Source organism: Ruditapes philippinarum, unplaced genomic scaffold (genome assembly GCF_026571515.1).
Source record: "Ruditapes philippinarum isolate M1 unplaced genomic scaffold, ASM2657151v2 ctg4134_1_1_1_1, whole genome shotgun sequence".
In the NCBI taxonomy this organism is placed as follows: domain Eukaryota; kingdom Metazoa; phylum Mollusca; class Bivalvia; order Venerida; family Veneridae; genus Ruditapes; species Ruditapes philippinarum.
The window spans coordinates 94,875-118,131 of record NW_026857240.1 but is presented as its reverse complement, the minus strand read 5'-3'; the positions used below and the strand labels follow the sequence as shown (position 1 = coordinate 118,131).

Here is a 23,257-nt window from a genome sequence, read left to right as displayed (position 1 = left end):
GAGACTAAAAATAATTTTAAAAAGAGACTAAAAATGATTTTACAAAGGGTAAAAGTACTGCTAAAATATAGGATATTATAATAATATAATGAGTATTAAGATTCATTGGTAGCTTTTTTTATTATGATAAAACTAGAAATGTGTCCATAGGACACAGGTGCCTCAACATTCTTCTGTCTACTGACATACAGCAGGACATTATGACAGAGGGACACACAAAAGGAAATTCTACATGACTCCCACTACCCCTAAGGTTGGGGCATAAATACAACTTCCATTTTTTCTAATGTTGACATACTGAATTTTGCACAACTACACATGCTGACCGACAGTCCTGTGAACTATTATGACATATTAAGGTTAAACACTTTCTTAGCTATGCATCACACAATATGAAAATTGAAATCTATACTAAGTCAAGTCCAATAACTCTCTCAAAACTGAATTAATACACATGCAATAACCAAGGTGCACAGCTTCACATGCTGATCAACATTCCTGTAAAGTGTGTTGATTCCAGCACAAGCACTTTTAGAGGTACACTTGACACAACATTTTGAAACTTTTTTTGTCAAGGGCACATTCTCTACAAAATACAAGAAACTCCCAGGTGCACAATTACAAATGCTGACCAACATTTCTGAAAAAAATTGCATGACTCAAGGTTAAATTTTTTTTTTTTGGATACCTGGGGCACAAGTTGCAAATTGCAAATTTTTTACTAAGTGAAGGGCAATTACACTGACAAAACTGAATTGATCTACATGTTGAAACACCATGTGTACAACTTCACATGCTGATCAACATTCCTGTAAATCTTGTTGACTCTAGCTCAAACACTTTTAGAGCTACATGCGACACAGCAGGATAATGCACAGACAGACAGACAGACAAGGGCAAATCTAAATCCCCCCAAAGCATCATTTATAAGGTACTATGATTTGCAAAACAAGAAGAAAATAAAGTAAAAACATTTAAATTCAAACATAGAACTTAAGAATAAATTATGATAATTGTTATATATTCAGATCTTATAACAGCCTTGCAGAAGTGTAAAAGAGTCATTTTTGTTGTTTTCAAATGAGTTGAATCAGAATATTGAACGTTAAAACAATTGAATATATTGCTGGATTCCAACTGTATATAGAAACAAACGAAATACTGCTTATGGAAGCATATCAATTCAGAGGGTGCACATGTATTTTTTTAAAAACCAAACATGACAAATATTCAATTAATTACTACCAAAGTTTATTTGAAAATTTTTCTGTCTGGTCTACTGGTCTGACATAAATACTCATTTTGACCCATTTTCAGACCCAATTGATCATTTTATTCAGACTGTCTGAAAAAAGAAAAGGTGCAGAAAATGAAGGTAAAGACGCAGACATTCAAACATTATTCTGAAATTTTTTATATTTATATTGTGTTTTGTTTGTTGCTAATAGCCACACTAAAATATGTTCGATTTTCTCTGTTAGATGGTCCTGGGATAGAATATTCTCTCCCAGGATGGTCAAAATAGAGTATATCATTTAATTCAAATTCAATTTATCAAAAGCTCATTTTTTTTTTAATTTTTGGGATGATACTTTAAAATATATAAACTAAACGAAACGTGCTTAGAGTAAAATCTTACAGAAAATAAGCAACACTCACAATAATTATATAATGATTAGTGCATATAGTTACAGTATATATAATATACAAATGTGGATATTCTCTTTTGAATCTAATTGCACATACCGTAAATCAAATCGTACATACGTCCTTTTTTATTTATTTTCATTTTTCTTTATTTAGTATAAATGGAGACGTCTGTGCTGTTGCATACACATAATCCAATTTAAACTATAATGATAAAGAACTATCCTTATCAGTATGTGTGAACTATCCCTTTGATATTAAGCACTAAGGGAGGTAATTCGGTATCGATTAGCCTCGTTGTAATTTCTGCGGAAAGTCGGCCATTTTTGTGGAACTTTTTACAACGATGTGACTAAAGAAGACGAAAAAACCCGGTGTATTACATTTCAAAAGGGCCGAATACCTTGTTAAATCATAAAAATAAAATCTTTTTGAGTTAATTAAATGAATTATTTCAGTAAACAAATCATAGAATAGGTCAAGTCACATGGTCAAAAGCGTCACTTTCAGCAGCCGGGGAAACAAAACATGAAAGAACTGAGCCACGGAAAACGTGTTCACTGTGGCTGCACGAGGCTGTAATCTTTTCCTGCGTAATCTTAATTCTAAGTCATTTAGTTTTCTAACTGTTGAAACAAACAGGAGGGCAAAGTGTGAAGCTGTTGAGAGATATTTTACGTTTGTCAGAAATTTCTGCAAAGACACTATCAAGACAATGCCAGCACCAAGCAGAGCAAGGGTGTATGCTGATGTGAACAAAAATAGACCAAGAGAATATTGGGACTATGAATCACATGTTGTAGAATGGGGGTAAGGGAGCATTGCAGTTATTCCTGTTGAATAGAAATAAATTATGCTTATCATATTTGTAGTCGGTGAGACATTAAACACAGACACTTGGGGTTATGTACGTGGCTCCCTTCTTGATCCGCAGTTGTATACACCATGTCTATTTTTATTGTGCAAACTGTTCGTCAAAATATTTTTCCATATTATTTAGTCCAATAGATTAGACGTTACAGGCTTGTTATAGTTTTATGTTGGTCAAGCCTTTACGTCTAATAGTTATTGCTCAAAAACGCGTAGCATTTTAAAAAATTAAAAAACTGTCTGTTGACTTGCCTTTCAAGCTTTATTCAAAAGCTTATCTTCTGTTCTTTCAATTGCATGGTCTATCATTAACAAAAACTTTCAAACAATGTACTTATCAATTAAAAATAAAATATAAATATCAATCTATTTCGCTCATCAGCCATACTGGTTAAGTAAAGCGTTTTACAGATTGATTCCATTTTTTTGAACGGAAAAATATTTTCGAACACACTGACGGTGCATGGGCAATTATTTCGTTGAAAAAATATTCCGTTAGAAACTTCTGGAGTCATTTAAACGCTTGCATTTGAATTAGCCAATCAGATTTCGCGCACTGTATGGCGGCCATTTGTATATCTGCTGTACATGGAATTTAATTAAATGAGAGGATTAAATCATGACTTTTCGGGTGTGACAGTTCAATTATTTTGTTGAAAGGTATTTAATTTTTAGTTTTGTTCATAAATAGTTCAAAATTTATGTAAATACACGCTGTTTTAATTGTTAAAATGCATTAGATCTAAATCGATGTCTAATGTCAATTTTTTTGCTACACGATTTTGCAAAGATCTGTTAAGACCTAACGTAACATGGAAAATGAAAAATGTAAAATATCAGATCAATGAATGATAAATATGAAAAAGGTTACGTATAGGTCTTATAATTAGGACTAGTCACATGTCTTGAACATAAAACTTGTTTTCCGCTGTTTTAACAACGTTTAAAAAAGTCCCTAAAAGATCATAATTTAATAAAGATAATAACGTACGCTTTCCTTTGATGTGAGACGACTGGAATGAGTTTCGGCACTGTTTTGTGCTTTCATCTATGTCGAGAACCAAAATAATTAAATCCCCGCAGCGGTTACTTCCCCTAATCAGTAAAAACCAAATCAAGAAGACTGACGTAAAGGGCCGAGTAGTTGCGATTGAATTTCTTTTTCCCAGTGATTTTTCCGCTGTAATTTACAGGAAACATTCCAGTCGTCATGAATTCGTAAAGACGCATGTGACACTGTTAGGAAAATGTAATTAAATGTGCAAAGCTTGGAAGAAAGGTACGATCGGATAATAACATGCACTTATTTATTAAGAGAATATATATGCATCGAATGATTTACACCAGGAATAAATGGCATGATATAACATAAATACTTGAAATATCAGTGTTCCCATTTACGCACATATGTGCGTATTTTACGCATAAATAACAAAATTCACTTACAGAAATTTTGGCAAGAGGGTAAAAATACGCACAGAAAGTCGTAAACTTAATCAGAGCTCCAGATAATTTTTTGGACCAAGGGGTTTTTACCCCTCAAAATTTAGAGTGAGGGGTAAAATGCAAATTCTGAAAAACTTAAGGGGTAAAATCTGTCAAAAAAAAGCATTTTGCATTTTTTATAAACAAATTAAACTTATTGTTGTGTTTGTTTGTTTGTTTGTTTATTTTCTTTTTTTAGAAAAACCTTTACAAATTAAATACTGATTTAATGTGAAACAATACAAAACATGCCATGTAAAGTCAGATTTCCAGAGTATACTGGAACTCAAGTTTAGGATAAACAGCAAAATTATCAAGGCTTCCATTTTTCAAAAATTTGGAAGTCAAAGACTTCAAAATCTCTGATATTTGAAGTCACATTATATAGGTAAAGAAGGAAAAGTATTGATTTTCGGAAGTCACAGGCCAAATGAAGGAGTAAATGACTCCCAAACTTCCACTAGTGGAAGCCCTGAAATTATTTTATTTTCTAGGAGTCAATATTTTTATTTTTTTATTTTTGTTGGCATGTACCTTATCATGTACTCCAGTTTGAACAATTATAGTTGAAATTAGAATTAAAGAAACATAAAAAAGATTTTTTTATCTTTCCTTAAAAAAGGATTGGTCTGAGAGAAAATTGTCCGTAACTGTAGACTGGTACGAAAATATTGAGTACAAAACTGCAAGTGAAAAACATGTTATTTTGTTCCAACAACAAAAGTTAAAGAAATTAAAATATTATTTTTGTTTATATTGAGGCATTAGCATGTCAATAGATGCCTAAACAAACTTAATACTGTGTTAACTCCTACAACGATTATCTGGTACAAATTTCATCAATAATTTCACAGGTTGATCTACGGGAGTTACCTCCCTTCTGTATTTCCTGCTACTTTCGTTTTTAACATGCGTTGTTGACAGTTTTCAATGCAATAAAATGGAAATATATTGTATTTTTATGCTCAAAACATTTTCTTTCTACATATCAAATGTTTACACTTCTATTCTTTCACGCATAAATTTTGAAACACGAGCGTATTTTCATTTTGTTGTGCGTAACTGTGACGCACGAATTTTGAAAGTGATGCGTATTTTAGATTTTCTATGCGTATTTTACGCTTATACGCACGCTATCTGGAGCTCTGTTAATCATGTATAATTCAAAAATTAGTTGTTTTGAGCAATTTCTAAAACAAAAATTACTTAAAGTGCATTTATTTTACCCCCAGTTTTCAAAGGTAAGGGGTAAAACTACCCCAAATGAAAAATAGAAGTGGGAACACTGAATATATGTAGGTCAGTTGTGTTTACTTGAAGCTTGGTATCTTCAGAAAATTGAACCGTTAAAACTTTATGAAATTCTTTTCAAACTTGTTCACGTGTTAGACACTTAACCGTTTCATACTAATATAATCAAAAATTAAAAACTAATTCTTGTAATAGATAATACTTTTAGTTTTTTATATTCAGGGGCGGAGAAGGGCGGAGTCTATACTCCAAGTGTCTGACTTTAAATATGTGTTGACAAAGGTTGACCATATTACAGATTGCATCTAGAAGTCTTAATTATAGGCTATTTTAGCCATAGAGTAGCACACACTTGTGACTTTGAGATAAGCATGTTGGGTTACTGTCTAAAATCTCTACCCACAAGTAAATTAGATTTTGGCACTGTATATAAGATAGTCGCTGCCAAAACTCATAATTAATTTAATTTCCTTTCCATTCTCAGCAGACCCAATCAAATATAAGCCACTCGGTAAGAAAATTTAGTGTCACAAATTTTTGATATTTCTTAAACTTGCTGATTGTTCTCATATATTAGCACTGGGTCTTTTCATTTGGGGTATTTAAAATAATTTTTATTCCTTAGTTTGGAAAACTGAGACCTACATTTTAATGTGATTTGGATTTAAGAAATAATGTAGGATTAGTAGTTGGTCTTTTGCAGACAAAGAGGTAACTATCAGTCAGTTATCTATAATCTAGGAAAGCTGGTTTTGTGGATCAACCAAAATATGTTAAATTCAGCTTTATTACAAGAAAAACTAAACAACTGTTGCTCATGTTGGCTGAAGACAAAAGAGGCATAATTGTTGATAAGCATGAAGCTCTGTCTCTTTTTTTCTGAAACAAGTTGTAAGTAAAATATAACACTTCTCTATTTCAGTCAACAAGATGATTACCAGATAGTAAGGAAGTTAGGTCGAGGAAAGTACAGTGAGGTGTTTGAGGCAATCAATGTTACAAATAATGAAAAATGTGTCATCAAAATTCTCAAAGTAAGTCTTGTGTAAATATTGTTTAATCTTCTATTGATTGAAAATTATCAAATTCACAGATAAAAGTAACTTATGATTGTTTGCGTGCAAACTTAAAACGCCACAAAAAAAATAATAAAATAATTGACTTCATAATGTTGTGCAGTTAAATAATCTATTTCAAAAATTACCTACACATACAAATCTTATAGTTTGCAGTACTTTTCAATGTAAAAGACAAACTAACTGAAAAATGTAAATAACAGTTCAATAGAAATACAGATTTAAGTTTTTTAAAGGCTGTGGTATTTATATTCCTGATAAATTTAAACTGTGGCTTGCGATATATTTGCTGCTTAAATCTTGGAACACTTAAAATTATTTTAATCAGTATTATTATAAGTTTGCCTTATTTATCTGCAGATTATGAAATATTAGTTACATCATCTATGAAGTTGTAAAATTATTTGAATACTAGCATAAAATAACACTCCTACTAGTGAGAAAATTGTTGATTATATTTTGATGTTACAAAAGTTTAGAAGAGTGCAATTCTGATATGTCAATATTGGTTGATAAGAAGGAAAACATATTTTTTTCCAAATTTATTTTCTTTGTATTCTGTCTACAGTGTCTACAATGATACTTGAATACTATTCTTGGCCAATTTACAATTTATCTTTATATTCCTTTCCAGCCTGTAAAGAAAAAGAAGATCAAAAGAGAGATTAAAATATTAGAGAATCTACGAGGTGGAACAAATGTTATAGCATTGTTAGCAATAGTCAAAGATCCTGTGGTGAGTTATACAAAATGTGTTTACTTGATTTGATACTGAAAAGTTAGTTGGTAAATTATAAATATTGATAATGATAGGCTAAAGTATTAAGTTTGTGTAATTATGTTTAGATAGAATGAAGCCCGCCCTGCTTAGCTCAATAGATTAGTAATATATGGGGATTGGATGTTTTCAGTTGTTATTAGTAAAATAATACTGATGACAAATGTTTATTGAACAAGATTGTTTTGCATTTACAGGAATTTGTTATGATATTGTTATACAGTGCTTTTTTAGGACCAACAAGGGCCCAAATTCCATACAATTCCCCTCTCCAAAAAGTGTATATTTTCCCCTTATTTCTGAAAAAAATTCCCCTCCAAAAGTAAAAAAAAAAATGCAACTTTCATTTTGAAATCTATTTGATCACAATTGGGACAGAGAGATTCATTGTAGTTTGAAAAGATAGTGGTATTGCATTACATTTAACATAAAATGAACTGTTTTATCTGTCACTAGCTTTCCCCTTTTTGCCTTGCCACCATTCCCTGTTTTCCCTTTTTGCCCTGCCACTATTCTCATAATATTGAAACAAGCATTGATATAATTACAGTTTATGATAATATATTTTTATCATTTCAGTCAAGAACACCAGCTTTAGTGTTTGAACATATAAACAACACAGATTTTAAGGTATGGCATAATAACATTGATAAAATAAGTTTTGTTGATTACTTAATTCATATTGATACAACAAGTAGCGTGGTAGCATTGCATAGTGGTTAACACATCAAGACTTTTAATCTAAGGATTGCTAGTTGCGTGGGTTCAATCCTGTCAGGAGCAAGCTGACAGGAAACTTTACACTCATTACTTAGTACTGGGTGGTTCCATGAATGGATTTGACAATGTTTTAATAAGTTTAAAGCTTCCTTACTAACTAAAATAACTTTGTATAAACTTAGCAGAAGACAATTTGCGAGACTAATGATTGGTGTGATCAATTGTTCAATAAAACTGATATAAGAAAGAGTATTTAATAACCATTGGCAGTATAATATAAAAATTAACAGCTATTTTGAACTTTGTCTGTAAGGATAAGGTTGGACACATGGTTTATTCCAATATTTTCATAAAAAATAATTTTGTTAATATCCAATATTTCTCATTAATTTTTATTGTTAATATTGTTTTTTTTTTTTTTTTTTTTGAATTCATATGTTTTTTGTTTTATCTTTTGCAGCAATTGTACCAGACCTTTACAGATTATGATATCAGATTTTATCTTTATGAACTCTTAAAGGTGAGTAATGAATTATTTTCTTTTAAGTTGGGATATATAGGGGCCTCATGGTATAGAGGGTTGGGTTGTAGGGCTGGGCATTGATCAGAAATTTCCGATACGATACGTATTGCGATACAGACCAACGATACACAAAACGTATTGACGATACAGTACAATGATGCTTCATTGTTAGGATGTACTTATTAAAAGTACTATTTACATTTCATTGATGCCCTGGTGAAATATTGTTGAATCTTTCTTATATCTGTTTTAGATTTTGACTTTGTTAATAATGATATATAATACAGAGCAGGTGCATAGGTACCTTAATTAGAACATTTGAGATAATATTTTGAAAATGACATGATGGTCCCTTTTTAGCTCGACTATACGAAGTATATGGAGAGCTGTCCTACTCGCCCCGGCGTCGGCGTCCGCGTCCAGATTTTAGATTAAAGTTTTGGTGCAGTAAAATATTTTTCACTATAACTTTGTCATTTCTTAAGGTATCAACTTCAAACTTCAAATATATGTTCCTTATCATCAACCACATCTTATGTGACAAGGTTCATAACTCTAGCACCAATATTTTTAGATTTATCTCCCCTTGAACTTAGAATTTTCCTTAAAAAATACTATTTTTTACTGTTACTTCTTTATTTCTTAAGGGATCAACCTCATACTTCAAATATATGTACCTTATTATCATCCCCATCTTATGTGACAAGGTTCATAACTCTAGCACCAATATTTTTCAGATTTATCTCCCCTTGAACTTAGAATTTTCCTCAAAAAAATGCTATTTCTTACTGTTTCTTCTTTATTTCTTAAGGGATCAACCTCATACTTCAAATATATTACGTTATCATCATCCCCATCCTATGTGACAAGGTTCATAACTCTTAGCACCAATATTTTCAGATTTATCTCCCTTTTGAACTTAGAATTTTCCATAAAAAATATTATTTTTTACTGTTACTTATTTATTTCTAAAGGGATCAACTTCATACTTCAAATATATTTACGTTATCATCATCCACATCTTATGTTACAAGGTTCATAACTCTAGCACCAATATTGCAAGAATTATCTCCCCATAAACTTAGATTTTTTTACTAGAAAAATGTTATTTTTTTATTATAACTTTTTTATTTTTAAAGGTATCTACCTCAAACTTCAAATACTTATTCCTTATCATCAATTACATTTTATGTGACAATGTTCATAACTCTTGAAGCAATATTTACAGATTTTTCTCTCTTTGAACTTAGGATTTCTTTAAGAAATATAATAACTTCTTTACTTTTTAAGGTGTCTACTTCAAACTTCAAATATATATTTCTTATCATTACACAAATGTTGTGTGACAAGGTCCATAACTCTAGCATGACTATTTCAAGAATTATTCCCCTTGATCTTGGAATTTATGTTAACAAATGTTATTTTTTTACTATAACTTAATACATAATTATACATAATTGATTTTTCTTTCGTATTTTGTCCTCCTTACTGCGTCCAGTATTTTATTAGTCGAGCTTCGCTGTCTCCTGTGACAGCTCTTGTTTAGATAAAACAATCATTTTGAAAAAAAAATAAAAAGCTTTGTAGAGAAATAATTCAATGCAAAAATATAATTATGTAAATACTAGGAAAAGTTAACGCAGAAAATAATTAAAACATCACTATTTATTATGACAGAAGTCTAGTACTGTCTGCAAGTCAACTGTTCTAAATTATAAGATCTTTATAATAAAATCAAATTTTTTCTATCTTAAATGGTAAAATTACAATAAAAATATAAATATCATGATATGATGTTGTGGTGTCGTAATTCCTAATGTACCGGGAAACGGTGTTTAGCTACGTCTTCGCACAGTCACATTTATTTAGTTAGCAAACTACATCTTGGAAAATCAATAAATTTGTAGGATTTATGTTTTCACAATATTTGTTTAAAAAATTTCAAGTAAATGTTTGGTCTAATACAAATTACTGCCGACCTGAAAGTATTTTTTACCAGTGTTAGAAATGGGAGATTGAATGGCCGTATAAATTTTTTCACAGATTTATCCGTCATTTTGTGTATTGACACATTCGTTGTTCCACTTGAACTAATCAATGCAGCCTTTCAAATATTGCTGAGGGCCTTTTTAACATTTACTTTAGAGAAAATTCCACACTTTTGACTTTTGTGCGGACATTTTAAAGACGATAGTTTTAATGTAAAGCCATCATGTTTATAAGTTACACATATTAGGTTGTCTCCCTTTGTATCGGTTATAGCTAAAAAAAAGATTTTTTCCAAAACCCTATTGGAAAAAAAGGAAAAAACGATAAATTTCCGATTTTCCGGGGATATTGACCAGCCCCATTTGGGGTTTTTTTCATGTATGTCCAAAACTGTTACTAAATTTAGGATATAAAATATGGCATGTCCCCTCTTCACCCAAAAAAATTAGTCCATCCCTTTACTGGATAAATTGAAAATTTCCTTTTAGTCTGACAAGGTTTTTGTACCTTTTTAGCTCCTTTTCCCCCTTTTGATTTTTAAAAATAATTTTAAACCCTTTTTTAAAAATTTAAAAATTTCTTTAATTTAGTTGTCCACTTCCATCTTAGGAACTGTTAATAACTGTGTTAGGGACATCAAATTGAAAACTGAAAGTAAGTCAACCAACACTACAGAGCCTAGTCAGACTGCATCAGCTGGCAAAGTCTAATTTAATTACCTTTGGTTTCACCATATAATTAAAATTTTGAGCAAGAATCAAGTCTTTTCATATCTTCTGTAAGTGGAAGTTTGGGAGTCAATTACTCCTTGTATTTTGCTTTTGACTTCCAAAATGTAATAATTATCCTTCTTTTGCTATGGTTATAATGTGACTTCCACTGTTAACGTTTTGCAGTCTCTGTCTTAAAGATTATGGAACTTAATGATGAATATTTCAGATTTTTTTTTTTGAAAGATAAATGTAATGTTTATTTAAAATACTTGATATTTTGTTACAGGCATTGGACTACTGTCATAGTATGGGAATAATGCATCGAGATGTAAAACCTCACAATGTTATGATAGACCATGAAAATAGAAAGGTAGGTGTCCTAACACATTTTATATATGTAATTCAATTTGGTAGTTTTGTCTTTATGATTGATTGTAAAACGCTGTACAGACTGATGCAGAATAATTGATTATCTTTGATAAATGTAGTTAACCAACATAGCTTAATTGCGAGACTTTTTTATATGTATGTATATCATAGATTTTTTGTTGTTGCAAAGGCAGAGAATTTATTATGATTTTAACAAAATGACGGGTCTTAATTGTCTTGTATAGCCATATTTCCTCACCTTTGATATAAGTTGTTTATGTTGGTAATTTGATGGTTACTGAATATAGATATACTGATTAGATTAAAGAAAAAAGTTTTTAAAGAATAATGGAAATGTCCATTATTCTTGCATGTTTACTTAGTTCTTTGGTAAATTAGATGTGTATATTCTTTTTTTAACGCTCTTTTATAGTTGGGGGGTTTGGCAAAATTTTACCAACCAGAATGGGAAAAAATGTAAGGGAGCATTGGGACTTCAAAAGGCCGAACTACTTCTAGATTTCAGGTTTTTTTCATTGTTGTTGTTGTTGGTGGGGGTTTGATTTTTCGTCTGGTCATCATCGAATTTGTCTGTCATTGCTGATTCAGAAGTCATGTGTTAACTTACTACTATTTAGTCACTCGTGGAGAATTTGGTAATTACTGGTGAGTTATCGAGGAAAGTCTGTTCGGTGGAAGGACTGGCTAAAATCTGACCAAAAATGTGTTGAAAACCAAACAAGCAATCAACCAAACTGACAATAAACTTAATTCTAAATGCATTTATGGACCTTACAGTGTTAAGCAGTGACATGTGTGGTTTAAATTGTATGTTTGTATATTTCAGATGTACGATTACTCGTTGGACATGTGGAGTCTAGGTTGTATGTTTGCTAGTATGATCTTCCGAAAGGAACCATTCTTTCATGGGCATGATAATTATGACCAGGTAAATATATCTGCCGAAATTTTCTACCTTACTTTACTTTATGATGTATCCCATGCCGAATGGGTTTTGGTTGTAGATTTTGAATGTTTTTCGTTTTGCTATAGAAGGTGTACATCACTCAAGATATGTTAAATCACAGGTCAGGTGCTTTTACCTGGTTAAAGAATTACATTGGGAGTGTTAATGCAGACTATGGACAGGAATTTCTTAACTATTTTCCCTCAAATTTATTTCTAAAGATAGGAAACATTTAGGTGTAAGTTTAAGCCTTTGTGACAATATAATAGAATTTTGCTTGCTTTAAACCAATTGTCCGCTTGAGCTTTGCTTGATGACTAGTTTCAGTCTGAATGTAATTAAGTATGCAGTCAAGCTAGTTTACAGAGCCTGAGAGGGTTGTTTGTTGGTTTATTATACCATTTATTACAATAGATAAAGCAAACTCGGACAGGTTCAAAGCTGAAAAATTGACAACTGGAGCTAAATATGTAGGTGTGAACTATATTTAAAAATAGAATGAAATAAATATTTTATAGTTAGACAGTTTTGGTATGTTTAACAACTACTTGTTTTGTTTTACAGTTGGTGAGAATAGCAAAGGTTCTAGGAACAGATGATCTTTATGCATACATAGAAAAATATCAAATAGACCTTGATCCTAGGTTTAATGATATACTAGGAAGGTAATGTATATTGCTTGATGTCATGTGATGAAAACAACATACTGGTATTTGATTTATTTATAAATGTTTTATGCTGCTTCAAATACGGGTAAGGGTATTTAGAAAATATATATGAGCCGCGTCATGACAAAACCAACGTAATGCGTTTGTGACCAGCATGGATCCAGACCAGCCTGCGCATCCAGTCTGATCAGGATCCATACTGTTCGCTGTCAGTGTCTCTACTTGTTATAGGGTTTTGTAAGGGAACAGCATGGATCCTGATCAGACTGCGCGGATGTTACAGTTATTGCAGAGCAAAAAACATTGTAGTTATTGCATCTTCTACGTGTAAAAAGCAACATTTATGCTCCATAGATTGATAGCATTGTATGTAGTAATAGTATGCTTCTATAATTTTATGATGTTTATTTGTTTGTTTACACAATATGTGTTTCATAGAATGGATCAGGTATACACACTGAAGGTTTCTGAACTGATATCTTAAACTTATGTGTGCAGTTGAATTGAAAATATGTCTTGTTAAGATTGTTAAATATTATTTACATAGAAAAATTACCTGTTTACCTGTAAATTGCACGTGAAATGGGACTGTTATTGCATCCAGGGATGCTAGTTATGTTATGACTAAACTGTTGTTGATATATTTTGATATACCTTTTGTAAATACTTGTTAACAGTCAATTTGAGTATACTGACTACAAATATATAGTGGCCCTGATATTTGAACACTTATTTGGAATACATAGAAATAAAAAGCAGTAAATATATTAACTCGGATCTTTTGGCAACTGCATATAGTGAGTGATTGATTAAATACATGTCAAGTTTTATCTATGTGAATATTCCATGCTTGCAGACATTCACGAAAACGCTGGGAACGATTTGTACACAGTGAAAATCAACATCTAGTTAGTCCAGAAGCATTAGACTATCTTGATAAACTGTTACGTTACGATCATCAGGAGAGACTCACTGCTCGTGAAGCAATGGAACACCCATATTTCTGTAAATACAATTTTATATATAATTTATTTGTTACTTTCCAACATCCAAGAGTAAATGGTTGGAATTCAGGTCAAATTTAAAAAATAAATTTACATTTTGACATTTTTAGGTTTCTAATTTCGTAATAAACATAACCAGAATAGTATATTTCCCCTGTGACATACATAGATATCTATTAATATATTGGATTTCATTGATAATGTTCAATTTATAAAAAGAGAGGAGCAGTCGTTTTATATTCTAGGAAGTTCTTGTATTTTATTCTGAACATTTGTCATTATCAATTATTGTTCAGTTGCCATTATGATTAGCGTTATATTGAAATACGTCTTTAATCTATTCCAGCTTGACAGTGAAAAAGTGAGCATGATGTCACTTTAAACCTGTGACCAAGATTCTGCTTTTACTACTTAAAATAGAAATTTAAATAAAAATCTCGTAATTAAATCTGGAGTAATTAAAGCTTGATATGTCTCTAGTTCTAGAGCTGTATTTCTTAGACCTCTAAGATAAGTTGTTTATTTAAAGATAAAAATATTTTTGTAATTTAACAGATCCTATAGTGAAGGAACAAGGTCGTATGTCGTCAATGTCCGGCCACAACTCCCCGTCACCGGTGCCGACGTCTGGACAGGTTGGAGGTACGAACTCATACCACTAACATTGACAAAACATGTAGTAGGCTCAATATAAGACTATCAGATACATTTATTCATTAATACCCTGGGCTTATTGGTGATTGGCTGTGATAAAATTACATAAAGAGGGTAGACATGATAGAGATATTGACTTTTAAAATAGTCTAAAAATTTGACATTTTTGCCAGAGTTGTGAAAAAATGGCCTTAAATGTGATCCTCCTATTATATAGGACAACTCTTGTAAACTGTGGCAGCGTTAATAAAAACTGGGTCTAGTCCCACAATATTAAATAAATGAGCCCCGTCACGACAAAACCAACATAGTGGGTTTGCGACCAGCATGGATCCAGACCAGCCTGCGCATCTGCACAGTCTGATCAGAATCCATGCTGTTCGCTATCAGTTTCTCTGCTTGTAATAAAGTTGGTAAGCAAACAGCATGGATCCTGATCAGACTGCGGATGCGCAGGCTGGTCTGGATCCATGCTGGTCACAAACCCATTATGTTGGTTTTGTCATGATGCGGCTCAAATAAACTTCTGAGAGGAATTGAATTTTATATATGTCAAGGTGGTTCAGCTAATTTTTGTTACTGTCTTAGAACCATTATGATTGGTATAATCAAAAGAAGTCACTTCACCCTAATCCTGGTCCGAGGTAAAGGCTGCATAGTAACATTCTGTGTAAGGACTCGTCTGTGTTTGTGATTTTGTAATGTTGAAACATTAAAAGAATCCTTCAAGTCAACTGTTTAATGTCCCTGTTCTACTCTGGATCAATTTTGTTCCCGATTCTAAAACTACCCACATAAATTGTCCCCATTGAAAGAATTTACAGTTTTGTTTCCCCTTCCGAGTCCATGACTACCTGCATTAATTTCTAGCATTGAAATAATTAACAGATACCTGATCAATGAACTTCCTTTTTCTGTTTAATTTTTTCTCTTTTTGTTTTACTTTTTTATGTTTAACTTAATCACAAGTGTTTTAATTTGAGACTAAGTGTATCTCTATTTCTTCACGACCTTTTGTTTTATGTATTAGTTACATGTCTTTCTATGAAAACTTTATTTATTATTAAGTCATTTTTTCCTAAGATATGTTATTTTTTTCCTATTTTCTATCCACTGTTGTGTATGGGATATCACTCTTTAAGTTCTGTATTTTGCTATGTAAGACTATTTTGTTTCCCGTTATATTTCACATAAGAGCCTATCCTCTTTCACGAATATGTTAGAAATATTGTACCAGCAATTTATCTAATGAATAGAAATAATTCTCTGTTGCTCAATTTTTTTGTACATTTCAGATTTTTCTTGATTTTCCCCCCCTTATGTTCTGTTAAAAAATCTGTTTGTCTTGTTTATTTTTTTTTTGTTTGTACAAAAAATGTAAAGAATTTTGTAAATTATCCAAGCATTTTAATAAGTGGGACATATATATATATATCTGACAGTCATTTATCAATTTGTTTCTAGTTTTTTTGAAAGCTTTTCATAGATAAATTAAGCATAAACAAGTAGGACTAATGTCAAGTAAAGGGATGCTTTTATTATGGCTTTGCTAAAATCTGCTTATGCTTTATGTTACGGATAGGCTTTCAAAATTTATGAAATATATTTGCAGTGTTGCATATACAGTGTCTCTGCTTAATATGTATATACATACATGCAATGCAAATCTTCTCTGCTTAGTTTTTATGGAATTTCTAACGGGGGAATGCTTATTTTGCTGAGTTATTGCCAGTTTAATTGCCATAAAAAGGGTTTTATTATTAAGTTGTATTAAAGAATATCTTCACATATATAACATTGGTTAAGTGCAAAATTGTTGTATTTCTTTTTCAGTTTGATATCATTTACAACTGTTTTGTACTTAACTTTTTCTTGTCCATGGTAGTGTTCTTTTTATGCCCCCGCCATGTAATGGCCGGGGCATATAGTGTTACCCTGTTCCGTCATTCCGTCCTTCCGTCCTTCCGTCCTTCCATCCTTCCGTCCTTCCGTCCTTCCGTCATTCTGTCATTCCGTCATCATCAGTTTCCGTTCATTATCTTAAGAACGGTTGGGCACATTCAACTCAAATTTGACATATGGATATGTCATGAGAAAATACAGGTCAAGTTCGAATTTGGTCATGGTTCGATGATTTTTGGCAGAGTTATGCCCCTTTTACTTTGAAAATAATATGAAATTTCAGTTTCCGTTCATTATCTCAAGAACGGTTGGACACATTCAACTCAAACTTGACATATGGATATGTTATGAGAAAATACAGGTCAAGTTCGAATTTGGTTATGGTTCGATGATTTTTGGCAGAGTTATGCCCCTTTTACTTTGAAAATAATATGAAATTTTCAGTTTCCGTTCATTATCTCCCCAAGGGTACAACACAATCAACTCAAACTTGACATATTGATGCGTCAAAGGAATGCGCAGGTCAAGTTCAAATTTGGTCGTGGTTCGATGATTTTTGGCAGAGTTATGCCCCTTTTACTTTGAAAATAATATGAAATTTTCAGTTTCCGTTCATTATCTCCCTCAAGGTACAACACATTCAACTCAAACGTGACATATGGATGCGTCAATGGAATGCGCAGGTCAAGTTCAAATTTGGTCATGGTTCAATTATTTTTGGCAGAGTTATGCCCCTTTCACTTTGAAAGTAATATGAAATTTTCAGTTTCCGTTTATTATCTCCCCAATGGTACAACACATTCAACTCAAATTTGACATATGGATATGTTTCTGGAATGCCCAGGCCAAGTTCGAGTTTGGTCATGGTTCAATGATTTTTGGCAGAGTAATGCCCCTTTCACTTTGAAAATAATATGAAATTTACAGTTTCTGTTCATTATCTACCTAACAGTGTTACATTTTAAATTTTAATTTGACATATGGATATGTCAAAGGAATGGGCAGGTCAAGTTGGAATTTGGTCAGGGTTTGATGTTTTTTTGGCAGAGTTATGTCCCTTTCACTTTGAAAATAATATAGATACATCTTAGGAATAAGCAGTTTAAGTTTGAATTTGGTCATGGTTCAATGATTTTTGGCAGAGTTATGCCCCTTTCACTTTGAAAATAATATGAAATTTACAGTTTCTGTTCATTATCTACCTAACAGTGTTACATTTTAAATTTTAATTTGACATATGGATATGTCAAAGGAATGGGCAGGTCAAGTTGGAATTTGGTCAGGGTTTGATGTTTTTTTGGCAGAGTTATGTCCCTTTCACTTTGAAAATAATATAGATACATCTTAGGAATAAGCAGTTTAAGTTTGAATTTGGTCATGGTTCAATGATTTTAGACAAACTTATCTTTCCTGAATGTTGGAAAAATTTTGAACTTTCAGTTTCAGCACTCATTCTTTTAGCCATTATTTTGGCTACAAATATGCAATATGCTTTTTCTAAAGGTTAAGACTGAATAATTTCAGTGCCTTGAACGTTGTATGGAAATGGTTTGTGTTAACATTGAAAAGTTTTAAGGGCTTTGAACTTAAAATGAAAAAAAAAAATTAATGCACCATCTGAAATTTTGGCTGCATGCGGGGGCATCCGTGGCATGATGACACATTTCTATTTTTCTTTGGTTTTAAAGTTGCAGTGTGTGTTTCCTCGATCCCCCTCTGTCACACCCATACAGCCCCAAGTATACCAATGACCTCTAAGTCCAGGATCCCATTTCTCATTCAAATCTAGCGCTTTCAAACTGTGAAATCATCAATATTTTGGGATTTGTAGAAATATTGATGGATACAGTGAAAACTTAGTTACTTACAGACTATCCTGGAATGTAGATGTATTACAGAAACACCTGTCAAGAAATAGCAATGTACTTTTTCATTTGAATATTATTATATAGTACATGACAACATATGGTTGAAAGTGACTGGATAGTTTGGTACATGTTGACTAGTTTTGTGAGATTAGCAAATAACTGGTTAACCAAGCTCCAGAAGATTAGACCTCTAGCATTGGTTCTAAATGGTTAACCAAGTTAATTAGCACTGGTTAGTCTGAGCCCAGAAAAAGAAGCTATATTCATTCATTTTATTAGTACTTTATAAAAGACATTTTAGTATATATATTTTTCATGGATTTTACAAGTAATGTGATAAAACTGAAGAAATATTGGAATTTCTTAGTTTTTCTTGGCTGTAACAAAATTAATGTATAAATGATTTCACAGTTTGAAATGTGTGTAGTAAACTAGTATCTATCATTAATCACCCATCATTTTATATCTTAACGTGATCGCAGAGCTTATAAAGCTTCAAAGTCAGTAAAAATGCATATTTAGTAGAAATTATCAGACACCAGGTTAAGCAAAATGCAGATTTTCCGCCCACTGAAAACAAATAAAATTCCAATTTAATTTATTCTTAAATCTATTTGAAGAATTTTCTTGTTACTTTTAATGCTTCTGCTGAATGAGACGGCTTTTTATTAGCAATTTAGAAAAGCTAACACGATTTATTAATAAAGCTTAGAGTTTCTTTTGTGAAAGAATAGGACAAAAATCTGCTTGTTTGCTTGGCTTGTATTCTGAAAACATTTCCTAGCTCCTGATAATTATACATAATGCTTCATTTGCTGACATGATTAAACATTACTAACACTTATATACAGTATTATCTTTTAACTTTAGGATTTATACACTTAACAATAGAAACAGAAAAGTTATATTGAAATTTCACGATAACTAATTGTTTTTTCTTTCCTTAAAAAATTTAATTCTGATGTTTTTAACTGTCTTGATAAATAGAATGGATACTTATTATACCACTTAATACTTGTCTAAAAGATATAATATTCTCTTGATAAATATGAGGAGAGAAAAAGAAAAGCATTTTGTCCTTCTGCATACATAATTATCCTTTTCTTGGACATATTTTGTATATTCTTTATTAAGGGTTCTGTGTTAATATTGTTGTGAATCATATTGTGGGCTTTGGGTTAATTTCAGGAAATTGTCATACATTGTTTCATTAGGTTCATTTATTTACATTTTATAATGTCTTTGAAATTGCAAGTATGCTGTTTAGTTTAAAAAGCTACAGACAACTTAGTTGAAATATAAGGATTGTTGAAAATTATTTCCATGTAGTATAATCAGTGACATTGTTTTGAGATTGGGGGATGATACTATGAGCAAATTAATTTGAAACAATCAGAATTTGCTTTAAAAGATTCTATTTAGAATTTTTAAATAAATCTTTGAGAGGGTGTTATAGTAATGGTGGGTCTATCGAACAGTAAAGAGCTTTGGCAGCATGAAGTTTCATGAAGTTTACCCAGAATATATATACGTTTACCAGTTCACTGCAAACTTCCATCTTGAAATCATGTGATTTTAACAAAGGGGCTTGTCAAATATAAAGCACCGCAGGTTCATTAGGCAGATTTTATTTGGTAAGGTTTAATGTTAAAGGTATATAATAAATATATATAAAGTGCTTATGAGAGAATGAGTCTTTGCCTTAAAGTCAATGTTAGATGCAGCCACCTACTTTGCAGTTGTGTTCATGCTTTATCAATGTAAGCTATGTGGCATTTCTGATAATATAAATGAGCCGCGCCATGAAAAAACCAACATAATGGGTTTGCGACCAGCATGGATCCTGACCAGCCTGGGCTTCCGCACAGTCTGATCAGGATCCATTCTGTTCGCTATCAGTTTCTCTACTTGTAATAGGGCTTGTAAGTGAACAGTAAGGATCCTGATCAGACTGCACAGATGCGCAGGCTGGTCAGGATCCATGCTGGTCGCAAACACTTTTATGTTGGTTTTGTCATGGCGTGGCTCATTAATACTGCATGCAAATGAAGTACATTACTGGTATAATTATGTATATTTAGTGAAGTGTTTATTAAGTTCTTCAGGAAAAAAAAAGATATGCTACAGAAATCAAAATGCTTTTCCGCTTTGAATGCAGGGCCTCAACTGTTTGACTTCCGTAATAACATTAAAAGTTAATTTTTCAAAAAAAAAAAAATTTCATAAAAAATGTTTTAAAAAAATTCAAATTTTAAATCAATAATTTTGGTAAATTAAAAATTTTACACCATTAATATTTGTTTTGTAATTTTGAGAATTTTCAGAATGTTAAGCATAAAATGATTTATTTTGTAAAGAAGTTAGATATATAAGTTATTTCATGCCAAATCTTGCTTTATTTACAATATCATAAACAGCAGTTTGAGACCCTGCAAAGCTTTTCTGTCCTCATGTTTTTCTGTATTTCTCTGTAATTTTTTTTTTTATTTTTTCCCCTCTGTTTAGGTGGGAATGTTAACAATACGGTGCCAGTCTCCAGTTCACCAGTTCTGACTCCGAGCATGTCACCACTGCCTAATAGCGTTACTGCAACTGCACAGTCTTAAAATGCACGTGTTTGCACGTGTAACCTCCTGTGTCACGAGCTACTCCCTTTTCTCCTCCTAACAGTGGTAGTTTCTATGGTAACGAAGCCCTCGTATCTCTTCTACATGTACGGAGGCAGTGTAATGACTTGACATGTGTGAAGTTTTCATATCTGCATATATACAGATTAAAGTTGTTTTTTATCATCCTGTCTTCTAAAAGTGTTTGGAACAAATATTTCCCAGAGTCATTTATACAATGTATGTATTTTCAAATATTCAAGCACACATCAAATTCATGATGCAATTTGTTTTATAAAGAATATTGAAAGAAAATTTAATTTTGCTCTTTTCTTCTGCCAAGTTGATAAAAACACCAGAAGAAAAATAAAACTAAACTTTACAAGTAAAGCATAGAAAAAAATGTTTTGATGTGAAATATATGATATTTTGAGGAACAAGAGCGCGAGTTTGGATAAGTTGATAAAACCAGTGCAGTCCAAGATCAGCCGACACTGATCTTGTTTTGCACTGTTTGCTATAGAATTGCTACATATTTTTGAAATTTCCCTACAAATCATTAATGATGAATAGTTTTGTCCAGATTCAGAGATGGACAAGTCCATTTATGATATGTAGGGAAGAATAAAATCAGCAGGATAAAGTTGTAAAAGATTTGGGTGTTTTATCTAGAATTGAACGTATTATCAGTATATTAACATTGTATAATGACATTGTATAGGACTTGAGGGATATATTTGGCCTGAAATGCTTTCAGTTTGGCTAGAAACATATGTGAAGAACAGTTTGTATTTTTTCCTCTTGGACAATTATATCTTGTCAGGAACAGTGCTAAATTGTCTTAGACATAGAAAATAAAGCTGTATGAAATATTTTCCTTTTTTATGTACAGAATGTGTTTAATATTAATTTGCAGCTGGGAATGTAAAAAATCTTTATTTTGCATCATTTTAATATAATTATATATATATATGTATATGTCCTTGTCAAAACAACTCAAATGAAATAATCATATTTTTTTCCCCCCATTTTTTTTATGCACATAAATTCACAGGGATATTAATATTCAGTCATTTTGTTTTTTCCAACTGTTCATATTTTAATTGTTTTATGTGAGTTAAGATTACACATATAAGTACACATATATATAAAGAAATCATTGAGATAGGTAATTCATCGTTGATGCAAAATAACTTGAGCACTCTTATCTTAAGTCTCTTTTACCTGCATAACTATTTTACCTCTTAACTCATTGAATATTTATAAATGAATTTTGAACCTGTACCTAGAAATTTTAATAAAGTACATGGTTTTCAAATAATTAAAATTCTACTAGGAGTGTATACTTTTTGAAAGACTGGCATGTTTTCCATATTAACTGACAAACAAAGATGTTACTGTTATAATCGTTTAAAAACTTCCTTAAATCTGTTATTTATTTATCCATGTATTTAAGAGAAATAGGCAGAAAAAATAACATCTTGGCTGTAGATAATAATCTTGAATATATTTCTTTTTTCCTTGCAACAGCAATATTACACAAAAGTTGGAATTTCCTATTTGATTGTTCATATGACATTTTGCCCTGGCTCTAGTGTAATGTATCAAGATATTCTGATATATAATTATGAAAGTCTAGTGTAATATTTTATTAATAAATGAATAATTGGTCTGTCCTGGCACATTATTTGACAATGTTTGTATTGTGTTACAATAATATTCATAAACTAGAACTATTGTCAGTCAAGTTTTTTGTCAGTACAATTTTGTGATTAAATTCTGTATATATATTAATTAATCTTTTGAATATCTGGTAGCTATTGTTTGTTTTTTCATTCTTCGTCGGGAGAAAAATTGTTCATGTATTGAAATAAAGCTATAAATACCGTATATTTTCAAAGTAATGTATCTTTATTTATTGAAAATTTTCGAGTGCTTTGTCAACAACTCTTCAAACATGGCATCTTCTAGAGCAAAATATATTTTGTGTAGTTTAATGCCTATTTTGTTTCATAAATGAGACTCAATTGCTGAGAAAAAAATGTTTCTGATGTTTTTTTGAATGGATAGAAAAAATGTTTGAAGTAGTTGACATTGTGCACACAGTGAAAGATTATAAATAAGAAATTTGAAACCAGTCAAGAAATGGAGCTCAACCATTGGTCAT

At 31.4% G+C, this 23,257-nt stretch overlaps 1 protein-coding gene across 1 annotated transcript; it reads left to right on the top strand.

The window, feature by feature from the left end:
• Nucleotides 1-1,931: 1,931 nt before the first annotated feature.
• LOC132749143 (casein kinase II subunit alpha-like) lies at nt 1,932-22,978 on the top strand. The gene is given in 12 exon segments (XM_060738837.1): nt 1,932-2,457; nt 6,176-6,287; nt 6,964-7,065; nt 7,687-7,737; nt 8,288-8,347; nt 11,339-11,428; nt 11,855-11,890; nt 12,212-12,370; nt 12,953-13,053; nt 13,913-14,061; nt 14,616-14,702; nt 20,990-22,978. Coding segments are annotated over 12 exon segments (1,143 nt in total). The 5' UTR covers nt 1,932-2,362; the 3' UTR covers nt 21,091-22,978.
• The last annotated feature ends 279 nt before the right edge of the window (nt 22,979-23,257 follow it).